At 40.5% G+C, this 13005-nt stretch overlaps 1 protein-coding gene across 3 annotated transcripts in view; it reads right to left on the bottom strand.

Annotated features, from left to right (window-relative positions):
- LOC130912956 (tetratricopeptide repeat protein 28-like) overlaps window positions 1–13005 on the bottom strand; it is a 511674-nt gene that overhangs the window by 299329 nt on the left and 199340 nt on the right. The window contains exon 1 of one of the 3 annotated variants that reach the window (XM_057831148.1): window positions 7342–8096. The exons of the other annotated variants lie outside the window; for them this stretch is intronic. Coding sequence (XP_057687131.1) covers window positions 7342–7368 — 27 coding nt within the window. The 5' untranslated portion in view covers window positions 7369–8096. Of the gene's footprint in view, window positions 1–7341; window positions 8097–13005 lie in introns of those variants that run through there. 3 annotated transcript variants of the gene reach the window in all.

The following is a 13005-nucleotide window of genomic DNA, read 5'->3' as shown; positions in this document are numbered from 1 at the left end:
TATTTATAATAGTAATTTTATAGACAAATGATACTATTTACAGTGGCGGCAGAGAGTTTGGGGGGGCGCGAAACATTTACGTCTTCCTTGGGGGGGCGTGACAGAAAATAATTGAGAAGCACTGTGCTAGGTATAGACTTTAGTCTCAGCCCTGAATAACTTCTGCTGGCAACCTTACTCGCTTATTAGCTTCTTCTAGCACCTCTTGATCCTTTACCTCAACTGAAATATGTATGTATTCCCAAACTGTTTTGGTGCCCCTGGCAGTGGGGACATCACTGAGGTCTATGAAGCACTACAGGGAAATGCAATCCTTTTACACTGGTCACAAAGCTCAGATGATTCATGTGTAGTAAATTGGTGAGCTTGCAGAAGGTCTGACCTTAGAAACCTGTGCACGGCATGCAGTCACACACAGGTGAGGAGGTCTTACATCACAAGTGTGGAAACCATCTCCTGTATCTGTTATGACTACAAAAAAAAACGTTCCTTTATTTCCTTTTACTTGGTCAAATAGCCTCCTATAGTTACAAATACACATGTGCCGATTACCGTTTTCAAGGTATACCATGGTATGAAAAAGTCTCGGTTTCAAAACCACAAATTTTTCCGTCATATGTCGCTACGGTTTTTGCTATTTTTTATGTCCCAAAAATGCAGGGAGAAGTTCCCCGCTTGTAGCTGCAAGGCTCAGCCCTCCCTCACCGGTTGTTGCTCAGTGTCAGTGTTTCAGGTGTGCTACACGATGGCTGGAGTAGGTGAAAATCCAGAACTTTTTTCCCCATCGAAGAAAACGAAATCGCTGGTATGGGAATACTTCAGCTACGGAAAAGGTAGACGGCTGCGGCTTAGAGGAGGACGGCCAACCAACATGTACAACATGTTTGCGGAGCCAATACCTCCAATATGATTTCGCATTCATACAAAATTAAAGGTTAGTAAACACTGGCATGAACATTTCCCACCAGCTACGAGTGTTAACTCCAGCGTGTTTAGTGTGTCTAGCAGTGGTAAAACGTGTTATTTTTCTATCTGACAACTGTCTGTGTTTAGAAAGAGTGTGTAAAATGTAGACATAATACGAGTCATACACTGGTGCTTTTTATGGAAAATATTTCGAATATTTTTGTTCTGATGGTAATAATGTTGAGCTGTGGCTTTAGTCTTACCTAGAGGACTGCATTTATTTTGTTTACAATATTTCATTTTTTTTCTTAACATTATACTTATGTTACAATTTTCTAATATGTTTTTAAAAAATTAAAATCCTGTTCAATGGAAAAATTTTTTTTGTTGGGTTTTTTTGTGTTTTTTTTTTTTTTTTTAACCCAGATATCTCAAAGTAACACATTTTAGAGCTGTAATTGCAATACCGTGAAACCGTGAAACTTGATATTTTTGATTAAGGTTATCTTACAGTCTGAATCTCATACCGGCACCTGCCAAGTTACAAATACAGATTAGTACAAATTTCAAGATCTCACAATGCTCCAAAAATAAACTGCTTTAAAATTCCCCTCATAAAACTGGGCAGAATTCTGTTCACACAAAATATTTGCAAATACTGGTGCAAAGCAAATACACAGCAATGTATCTCTAGGGGTTTCCCCAGGAAGACACAATTATTGGTAAGCACAAAGATACATTAAGTCACACTCATAGCTCACTTTCCCTAGTGTGATCAAATCAAGATATGTTGAGTTTGTAACCTGCATCTCCCACACATTTCCAGTCAAAATGTGACCCGGTGAGATCCTATCAGCCAGTGTCATTGATTTGAGGTTACTTTCAGCCCCACCGCCATCTCTCTCTGCCTTGCTGAGTTATCCTTCTTTCTCTTATTTACAGTGTTGGGCACGTTGCTTTAAAAAAATAATTAATTATAGTTACTCACTACTTCTTACAAAAAGTAACTGAGTTAGTAACTTAATTACTCTATAGTAAAAGTAACTAGTTACCAGGGAAAGTAACTTTCCGTTACTTTAAAAGGAAGTTGTTGTATGTCAAAGAATTCAAAATTTTCTGAGCAGTATTCGAGTCAGTTGAATAGAGAAGAACAGACAGGTAGTTGTGTTATAGAACCTTGTAATATTTATTGCACCTCACCAGCAACAGATTTATCCTGCATTTGAAGTGCAACAAAAATAAAAAGATTTGAATTGCTTACCACAGATGTCGACAAAAGCTTTGCCCCGGGACATAAATTACATTTTCCATGCACGTTCTTTCCTTTAATTTCGACCAACTTGAAATAGTGTTTATACCTCCACCTTGTAAAGGAGAAATTTTCCTCTGAATACTCTGCCATCATATCCCTCTGCATCTGTTTTGCGTGTGTTTGCCACACGCGCTGTTCCAGTTTGTGTGTGAAAACACCGGCTCTGAAGTTTGTTTAAAAAAACACAAAAAGAACAAAGCCCTTTATTAACAACAAATACACATTTACAAACACAGGGCGAGACAATTCACATATAAACAACCGGCTCTGAAGTACGTGCGCTATTAGGCTCAAACGTTTACGTAACAGAATGGGGGATCACGTGAGATTTGACAACAACGCAGCCATATTGGAAGCAGGTCTGGCTCGCGGGACATTAAACTTTAACTTGCCAGTTTGATAAAGAGACAAACTCGTTACGAAGGCGAAGAACAGATATGTGATCAAACTTAAGGATGTGAACGATGTTGACCTTTACAAGCAAGCCGAAGACAAATGGAGTAAAGATGTCGATGGACTTCCACAATTACGCGAAATGGACATTCTGCTGTAGCTATTGTTTGGTGTATGTTACTAAACTCATCAGCGATTCCGAAATTACAAATCGCTACAAAGCTACGAACAGTTTTGCTGCGGATGGGTGCAAGACCTGCACATTATGACCGTATCAAACGGCAACTCCATTGTTCTTGCAAAGGTAGGCTATGTGTTTTTACTATTTTCATTGCCATGAACCTGAAAGCACCCAAAGTCTTGGATGACAAATAAACAGAGCAGAGTAGACACGCTTCGGCTGGTCGTTTCTTCAATTTATTCAAAGTAAGTAACGTTACCGTCAGTAACAGTAATGGCGTTGTAACGCCGGAAAAAATAATTGGTTAGATTAACCCCTTACTGAAAAAACGGCGTTATTTATAAAGGCGTTATTCCCAACACTGCTTATTTAATATGCAAAAAGGTTCTTAAACCAATCATACAGCAGTCATGACAACAAAGTGTGGTGAGGGGGTCATTTTGTATTCCTCAGCATCTTTTCCACAAATTGCCAAGATGTGCGCTACTTGAAATAAGGAACAGCCTTCACCTGCTGTATTTTAAAGTTGGCTGATAACCCAATCAAAAATCTGTTGATTCAGAAAGTATTGATTAATGGAGGGGAGACAGCAGAAACCTAATGTTGCAGGCTTACTTCAAAATCCTCACTCCACAATACAAAAATGATTCATCTGCTGTGTTTAATCAGCCAACTTGCATGAACAAAATTGAAAACAGATTGAGCAATTATCTTTTCAGAATATGTGAGTTGATTCATGTTTCTAGCACAATAGAATTATTCATCCATCCGTGAGGTGGACTGGACCTACAAACATAGAATGTTACCATTGAAGTCATGTGTGAAAGATTTGTTTTCAGTTTTCCTTTTAGAATTTCCAATGGTTTATTCCAACATCCTATTTTCAATTTCACAGATTTTCTTGGGGGGAAAAAAGCATTTTGTACGCAGCCAAGCAAACAAACCACATAGAGGATACACATTATGGGAGTGTTGCGGGATTCAAAATATTCAAGACTGCTATTGTGCTTACAATGTGGGATGACCAGAGGTGGCTTACCCAGTTTAGGAACATGACAGCATGACTCATTCTAGGGGAATCTGTTATAGATAATTTGAATTCAGCACCACAAACATGACATGACAAGACATACTGTCTGTGGTGTGATGGACAGAAAGACGTTTTCTATTTTTGTTATCGGCTATGCGACAGTTTGTTCTTGGTGTCGAGGTAACTTGTGTGGCACTGTGGATGTTCTTGTAAAAATGATTTATGGCCTATCTGAAAAATTACAGAGTTTGATCTTTCTCAGGGCATCTTGTGTGTTCCATAAAAATATGCTTTGTATTTCAATGACGACAATTCCAAATTTAAGTCACAGCTCTTTTTGTTTTTCCTTTGTTAGAAATAATTCAACCAACAACATCTTAAAGTTGGGTTATGCACAGATAAGAATATCACAATCAGTGTTGTTTTCGTCAACATTGATGATAACGAAAATATTTAGTCGATGAACAATTTTGTCATGACAATGACTTGACGACGAGCTAAAAACATGGCTTGGGAGACAAGAACATAACGAGAAAAATGCCAGTTTTCGTCTGACGAGACGACAATGAGACGAAAATGCGACATCGTTTCTGTCATATGTTCACAATGCGTGACGTTTTTTATATTGTGTGTGGAGTATGTCAGTTTGCATCGCGGCAGTCTTCACCTCGTGTTACTCATGTTAGATGTGCTGCGCCTGTGCTTGTTTGGAAACACGGTAAGATTTGTATTCTTACCTTGGCAAGAGAGAATATGAAATCTTGCTTTAGCCTTTAAATGTCTGTGCTGAGTGATCATCAGACGCTAATAATCCTAGTGCTAGCGTAGCATTCACGGTTGCATTAGCATTAGCGTCAGAATGGCACGCGTCCTCTTAAAACACTGGCCAGTCCAAAGCAGAGCCACTTGGCTTTTCTGGTCAGTAAGTCTAGAGCAGACATGTCCAAAGTCCAGCCCGGGGGCCAAATGCGGCCCGTGGTCAAATTTCATCCGGCCCCCAGCCTCTGGCATAAAAACAATAACGTCTGGCCCGTACAGACTTAAATTGGTCAGTAGTACTGCTCCCAGCATATGAAGTAGCTTACACACTAAATGCTGCTCCTCATTTACCCACTAAAAGGCAGCAGCACTCAAAGCAACTTTACCCCGTGTGACTCTTTACTTCCAATTTTCTAAAATGGCGACAATCAACAACAAAAAAAGAAAGTTGACTGCGACGGCCGACACTTCAAGGATAGGTGGAAATTGGACTATTTCTTCTCTAAAATACGCAACAACTGTGTCTGCCTCATTTGCAAAGAGACAGTGGCTGTTTTTAGGGTTAGGGTTCAATGTGAGGTGATATTACCAAACAAGACACGCTGACATGTACGACAAGATTACAGGGAAGATACGCAGTGAGAAATTGAAGGAACTTGAAGCTAGTTTAATTTCACAGCAGCAGTATTTCGCAAGAGCCCGAGAGGCAAAAGAGGACACCACAAAGGCTAGTGGCGAGATAGTTGAAATTATGAATTTTAAAAATAATAATAAAGCAAATGTGACACACAGAATGTCTTGCTAAAATTTGCTAAAATATATTGTTCTACGTAAAGAACGTCAGCCAAGGTCGGCCCCCCACATTTTTACCACACCAAATCTGGTCCCCTTTGCAAAAAGTTTGGACACCCCTGGTCTAGAGGATGTAAATGCTTGGACAACTTTTATTTTACATACAGTTCGTGGCTTCTGGGTAGGTTTAATGACAATAAAATACTGTTTTCCATCTGAGTGTGTGTTATCATCACAAGGTTGTTGTTGTTCTTATAGATGCTACAATATGTGCTGGTCTGTCTATGGTCATTCAAAATTGTTGGAAACCTTTTATTTTTGAGCTGAAACTTTGTATTTGAATTTTACAGACGAAAATATTTTGAGTAACTGTCGACTAAAAGATAAACTAAGATAAAAATTAAAAGGGCTGCCAAAACCAGCACTGATCAGAATTTTTTTTTTTTTTTTTTAATTGTCACAGCCTCTCTGGCTCAATCTAACGCATCTATTTTTTTTTCTCAAAACTTTTCATGGCGCACCACCTTTAACTATTTTATTGAAATTGTGCAGTTCGATGCCTTTCTTGCACAATTTGTGAAAATACGACTAAAAAATACAAGTCTGTATGCATGTCCTCAAGCTCTCAGTTTCATCTGACACCAAAACATATTTGTAAATTTTGTTGTTTTTTCTTCTCACATTATTTTGTCATTTTCTACAAACTCAAATATACAGAAGGCATATGTCTCAAACTGACAACAGGTTAATTAGTCATCATTACACAAAACAGTGGTTTAACAATGTTCCTTCCTGATTGGTATTGGTATTTCCTCAACACCGCACTGTACAAGGGTAGCATTACTGTTGTAATATATGAATACAACACTCACATGCCTACATGACACTTGTCTACAAAAAGAGGCTCCCATTGATGATTCAGGCAGATATGCTACACAGCTGTAAACTTCATTAGCATATGCTGAAATTACTTTACACAAAACCTGTGTTTGAGGTCACTTTTCAGGGTGAGATCACCCACATTAATGACAGTGTAAAACTAGCAACCCAGTTGAATTAGGTTGAAGGGCATGAGATACTAACTTGAAACACATTGAGTTAAAAATCACCACCTTTAATGCATCACAGTTGTAAACCTAGACTACGCATCTGGCACGAGTCACGAGTGCTCAAAAGAACATCAGCTGCAGTATGTCTTAGCTGTCTAGGTTAAAAAATATATCTGGAAAAGAAACATTGGGAGAAAGTTCACATTGTTTACTAACACAATTTCATGATAAATGAATTACAACTTCAGTTAACGCCTTATTTTTATGTTCTTGGTGTTACTTTATTTTCCTAAAACGCATTTATTTCGTATAAAGCCCATTTCCCCCTACTGCTTGTCAGACAAGCGCCCCCTTCTGGTAAAAATCTAAAGCAGTCCTTTCAGTTCCTCCACAATTTTATACTTTCCAGATGATTTGAGATAGTTTCCATGGTAGATGACATGGAGTGTGAGCTATGAAAGAATGCTGCAACAACATATTTTCATATTTACTTTCAAGCATTTGTTACCTTTTCTGTAATTTTTCCAATGGTGTTAGAGAAAAATGAACAATTCATCTTTTTACCATTCACATTATATCTAACATGTTCTATTTGGATATAAGAGGTATTAAATATTTTTCAAAATAGGAAATTATTGGATAAACAGTCATTTTCATAGGTGCAGTTTAGTGTAGTGTACAATACTGTACTGAAAAATGCATTATGGACTGTCTGCACATTGCTTTTTAATAAGTTTTTTTTCTATAAACTACGAAGGGCATTGACCCAATAAATCTGAATAATCATTGTAAACAAAATCTTGGCTTAAGTTTACCACTCTTTAGCGTTTGAAGATCAGTATGTGCCCTCTTTCCAACTTTGGAATCACAGATGTCCATAATTGGCTAAACAATGTGGGAAGAGGGGAAAAAAACTCACCTTCTTCCGGGGCTGCCATTTCATCATATTTGTAAACCAAAATGGGCCAGCATTAAGATATTACAGGAGAATGGAATGTAGATTTGGGGAAATCCGGGGCGCAAGTCATGCTGCTGACACTTCACATGGTCTCCAAAGGGCGACGCGTGCCGAGAGGTACCAGGCTCGGTTTGCGGCAATTTGTATGGAGCTCGACAGCGCGGTTGTCGCGACTCATACACGATTTAAATCCACAGTTGTTTTCGGGAAAGGAATCAAAGCCACGGCGTCGGGTTGTCAGTGTGCGCGCGCGACGGCTTCTGTGCGTAAATCCAAAAGCAATCCGCTATGGATCCGCTCCCTTGGCTGGAGGTACGCAAGGATCGGTGCCTCCGCGTCTGATCCAGTCCAGAAAATACGTTTTTAACTTTTTCAAAACGTCTCCCCAAGTGCGATACGCCGTCAGACTGCGTCCAGATGGTCCTCTTGAATCCAAAGAAAACAAGCAAAAGACCGGAGTGTTTCTCAAAATGTAGGAATGTACATCACAGTGTTAAAATCCCTCTCCTTTTTTTCCAGTAGCGAAGACGCACTTTTTCCGGATGTACTCGTAGAGAAACAGTTACAAAAAATGAGTCCAAGCAAGACAAGAAGAGGGAGGATTTCAAGGGGGAGGAGGGGGCAAGGACAAAAAAAAAATCCCTGGAATTTGTGAGGAGCTGGAAGGATAAACTGATTCGTGCAAGAGCAACAAACTGGACTGGAGCTTTCTGATGACTTCCTTCCCTTCGCTCTTTACTCACTCGGGAGACTGGAACCGCGGGGTCATAGCGCCGCCGGATACAACTCAGGGAGCGTGATGTACAGTGCTGGCCAAAAGTATTGGCACCTCTGCAATTCTGCCAGATAATGCTTAATTTCGCCCACAAAATGATTGCAATTACAAATGCTTTGGTATTAATTTCTTCATTTTTTAATTTTTTTTTTGCCTGCAATGAAAAAACACAAAAGAGAATGGGGGGGATGAAAAATTTGAAAAATCATGTGAAGCTTCTCAATTAGTGTAATTAACAGCACCTGTTACTTACCTGTGGCACATAACAGGTGGTGGCAATAACTAGCCTGGTACACCAGACTCACCGCTGTTCCAGCTATAGATCCCAATAACCAACGTCACACAATGACATGTCGCTGTATTGTGCCGCCATATTGTCAGTCATTGTGTGTCCGTATTCTCAATGGTCTCAATTTATCGTGCAATTTATAGTGCAATTCATGGAAGCCCCGGTGCTTTCAGACGCTGTAAACCAGACACGTCCAAAGTCTGGCCCGGGGGCCAAATGCGGCCCTTGGTCAAATTTCATCCGGCCCCCAGCCTCTGTCATGAAATCAATAACGTCTGGCCCGCTCACACACTTAATAAATTGGTCAGCAGTACTGCTACCAGCATATGAAGTAGCTTACACACTAAATGCTGCTCCTCATTTACCCACTAAAAGGCAGCAGCACTCTAAGCAACATTACCCCGTGTGACTCTTTACTCCCAATTTTCTAAAATGGCGACAACACAAAAAAAGTTGACTGCTGACGCTTCAAGAATGGGTGGAAATTGGACTATTTGTTCACTAAAATAAGCAACAACTGTGTCTGCCTCATTTGCAAAGAGACAGTCACTGTTTTTAAAGAGTTCAATTTGAAGCGATATTACCAAACAAGACACACTGACATGTACGACAAGATTACAGGGAAGATATGCAGCGAGAAATTGAAGCAACTTGAAGCTAGTTTAATTTTACAGCAGCAGTATTTCACAAGCGGCCAAGAGTCAAAAGAAAACGCCACAAAGGCTAGTTGCGAGATTGTTGAAATTATTCATTTAAAAAAATAATAATGCAAATGTGACACAAGGAATAGCTTGCTAAAATTTGCTTAAATATATTGTTCTACGTAAAGAACATTAGCCAAGGTCGGCCCCCCACATTTTTACCAGACCGAATCTGGCCCCATTTGCAAAACGTTTGGACACCTCTGCTGTAAACTCATTGGATGTGTTGCATAAAAGGCGTTATGTGGAAAAGCTTCGGTCGATCCATTCGGCAGATCCATATTTGATACGATATTTTTCGACCTGCTGTCTTCGCCGTCTCTGCCTGACATCTGCTACCCTGATATCTACAACTATCTTGTCCACAGAAACTCAGCCTATTCTCACGAAAGTTTGAAAAACTTTTAAGAGCAGCACTCTGAGCAACATTACCCCGTGTGACCCTTTACTTCCAATTTTCTAAAATGGCGACAATCAATAAAAAAAAATTAAAAGTTGACTGCGATGGCCGACGCTTCAAGGATAGGTGGATATTGGACTATTTCTTCAATAAAATACGTAACAACTGTGTCTGCCTCATTTGCAAAGAGACAGTCACTGTTTTCCAAGAGTTCGATGTGACTCGATATAACCAAACAAGACACGCTGACATGTACGACAACATTACAGGGAAGATACGCAGCGAGAAATTAAAACAACTTGAAGCTAGTTTAATTTCACAGCAGCAGTATTTCGCAAGAGCCCGAGGGTCGAAAGAGAACGCCACAAAGGTGAGATTGTTGAAATTATGTATTTAAAAAAAATAATAATAAAGCAAATGTGAAACACAGAAGGGCTTGCTAAAATTTGTTTAAATATATTGTTCTGCGTAAATCAGCCAAGGTAGCCCCCCACATTTTTACCACACCAAATCTGGCCCCCTTTGCAAAAAGTTTTGACACCCCTGTTTAACTGATGATCCGTAGACGAGGCCAGCTTCTTTCACTTGGTACCAGCTAAATATTATTCAAAAAATAATGATGGCGGAGGAAATAAACACCTTGAATTTGAAACTGTATGTTGTTGGCGATTAGCCTCGCAATGATCTTAATTGTGGTTGTCAGCCCAAAACCCTCTAAATATATATTAAATGCATCTTACCAGATATAAAATGACTACTACATAGTCCGTGGTGATCGTTTGGTGCCCAGTTTTCTCGTCGAATTGCAGCAGTCCATATCGCTCTCCTCTTCGGGTCTCTCGGAGTACGGTAGAACTTCAAGTCTCTCCGTCTATCTTCTCTGTTACTGCAACCAACCGCCACCCACGCCTTCACCATTTTGATTATTAATGTTAACGAGCAGAAAAACACGCCGTAATAGGAGGCATGTACGTAACGGTAATGTGTAAACATGACGAGCTGACGGACAGTATGGCGACTCCAGTCAGGGGGGCGGAGTTGTGACTTCATGTGACTGAGGTCTATTGAGTCTGGCCACCATTCAGCGGATAAAATTTCCAGGGCGGAACAAGCCACAGCAAACAGACAGCGGGGTGGACCAATCAGCGACAGGCGGCCGTGACGTTAGTAAAGCGACGAGGGACTTGCACGCGGAAGCAGTGGCGCCTCCAGAAATTTTTCATAGGATTGGCCAGATGGGGCCACTTAAAATCTTGGGGTGGCACACCAAAACTAAAAGCCGTAATTTCAGGTTTTCATTATATAATTGCATTAAAAAGGTCAGGGGAAAACTATCAGAAAGACTTAAGGAAACGGCTACTGATATACTTTGGTGTATTGTGTAATATTTTATGTTACTAATGATGATAAGTGAGGTGGCCAGTGGGGTGGCCAATAAATTTATAGGGGGGGCCGTGTCCACCCCTGGCCACCCCCTGGTGGCGCCACTGCGCGGAAGTAAACATACGACGAGAGCAGAGTTTATTCAACATGGCTAGCGCAAGACAGACTGTTGTCAATGACTTGTGTCGATGTTTTTGGTAATTTAAAACTGATTTTACCATGGATTGGAACATATTCTCGGCTCTCCTATTCGCCATCTGTGTTGTTGTGGAGATGACTTCCGACACGGAAGAGTGACGTTGCTCCTTAAGAACACGTTACGCAAATAAACAGATCTGATTGGACGGCTGATTTTGTCCCTACTCGAGAGGCCGTTAATGGGCTGGGTCTCGGACTATTCTGACAGTGTTTGAAAAATACAGGGAGAACATTCTGCCGTGCCAGGCAAGGCAACAACTAAATCACACTTGCAGCCAATTAAAATGGATTAAAGTTGACTCAACCTCTGTCCTTTTTCCTTGTTTGTACCATATTGAGCATGGAGAAAAGGAAGGAGACTAAAGAACTGCCTGAGGACAAAATAGTGAGTAAGCTCCAAGGACCTGAATGTTCCTGTGTCTACCGTGCGCAGTGTCATCAATAAGTGTAAAGCCCATGGCACTGTGGCTAACCTCCCCAGATGTGGACGGAAAAGAAAATTTAAATCATTATCATTTTACACAAAATTTTAAAAAATGTGCCGGACAAAAGTATTGGCACCCTTTAAAAAAACATGTAATGCTTCTCTAATTGTGTAATTAACATCACCTGTTACTTACCTGTGGCACATAACAGGTGGTGGCAATAACTAAATCACACATGCAGCCAGTTAAAATGGATTAAAGTTGACTCATCCTCTGTCCTGTGTCCTTGTGTGTACCACATTGCGCATGGAGAAAAGGAAGGAGACCAAAGAACTGTCTGAGGACTTCAGAAGCAAAACAGTGAGGAAGCATGGGCAATCTCAACGCTACAAGTCCATGTCCAAGGACCTGAATGTTCCTGTGTCTACCGTGCGCAGTGTCATCAATAAGTGTAAAGCCCATGGCACTGTGGCTAACCTCACAAGATGTGGATGAAAAAGAAAAATTAAATAGTTATGATTTTACACAAAACTCCAAAAATGTGCCGGACAAAAGTATTGGCACCCTTTGAAAAATCATGTGAAGCTTCTCTAATTTGTGTAATTAAAAGCACCCGTTACTTACCTGTGGCACATAACAGGTGGTGGCAATAACTAAATCACACTTGCAGCCAGTTAAAATGGATTAAAGTTGACTCAACCTCTGTCCTGTGTCCTTGTTTGTACTACATTGAGCATGGAGAAAAGGAAGGAGACCAAAGAACTGTCTGAGGACTTCAGAAGCAAAATAGTGAGGAAGCATGGGGAATCTCAAGGCTACAAGTCCATCTCCAAGGACCTGGATGTTCGCGTGTCTACCTTGCGCAGTGTCATCAATAAGTGCAAAGTCCATTGCACTGTGGCTAACCTCCCTAGATGTGGACAGAAAAGAAAAATTGACGAGAGATTTCAACAAATAATTGTGCGGATGGTGGATAAAGAATCTTGAATGAAAAGGGACTCTATGGTAGGATACCCAGGAAGACCCCACTTCTGACCCAGAGACATAAAAAAGCCATGATGGAGTTTGCCAAAAAAGTTATGGAAGAATGTTCTCTGGTCAGATGAGACAAAAGTAGAGCTTTTTCTGAAAAGGCATCAACAGAGTTTACAGGGGTGGGAAAAACAAGGCCTTCAAACAAAAGAATACGGTTAAAACAGCCAAACCTGGCAGAGGTTTCCTGATGTTTTGGGGTTGCTTTGCTAACTCTGGCACTGGACTGCTTGACCGTGTACATGGCATTATGAAGTCTGAAGACTACCAACAAATTTTGCAGCATAATGTAGGCCCCAGTGTGAGAAAGCTTGGTCTCCCTCAGAGGTCCTGGGTATTCCAGCAGGACAATGACTCAAAACACACTTCAAAAAGCACGAGAAAATGGTTTGAGAGAAAGCACTGGAGATTTCTAAAGTGGC

This window comes from Corythoichthys intestinalis, chromosome 3 (genome assembly GCF_030265065.1).
Source record: "Corythoichthys intestinalis isolate RoL2023-P3 chromosome 3, ASM3026506v1, whole genome shotgun sequence".
Classification (NCBI taxonomy): Eukaryota; Metazoa; Chordata; class Actinopteri; order Syngnathiformes; family Syngnathidae; genus Corythoichthys; species Corythoichthys intestinalis.
This window is presented reverse-complemented; position numbering and strand designations above follow the sequence as displayed.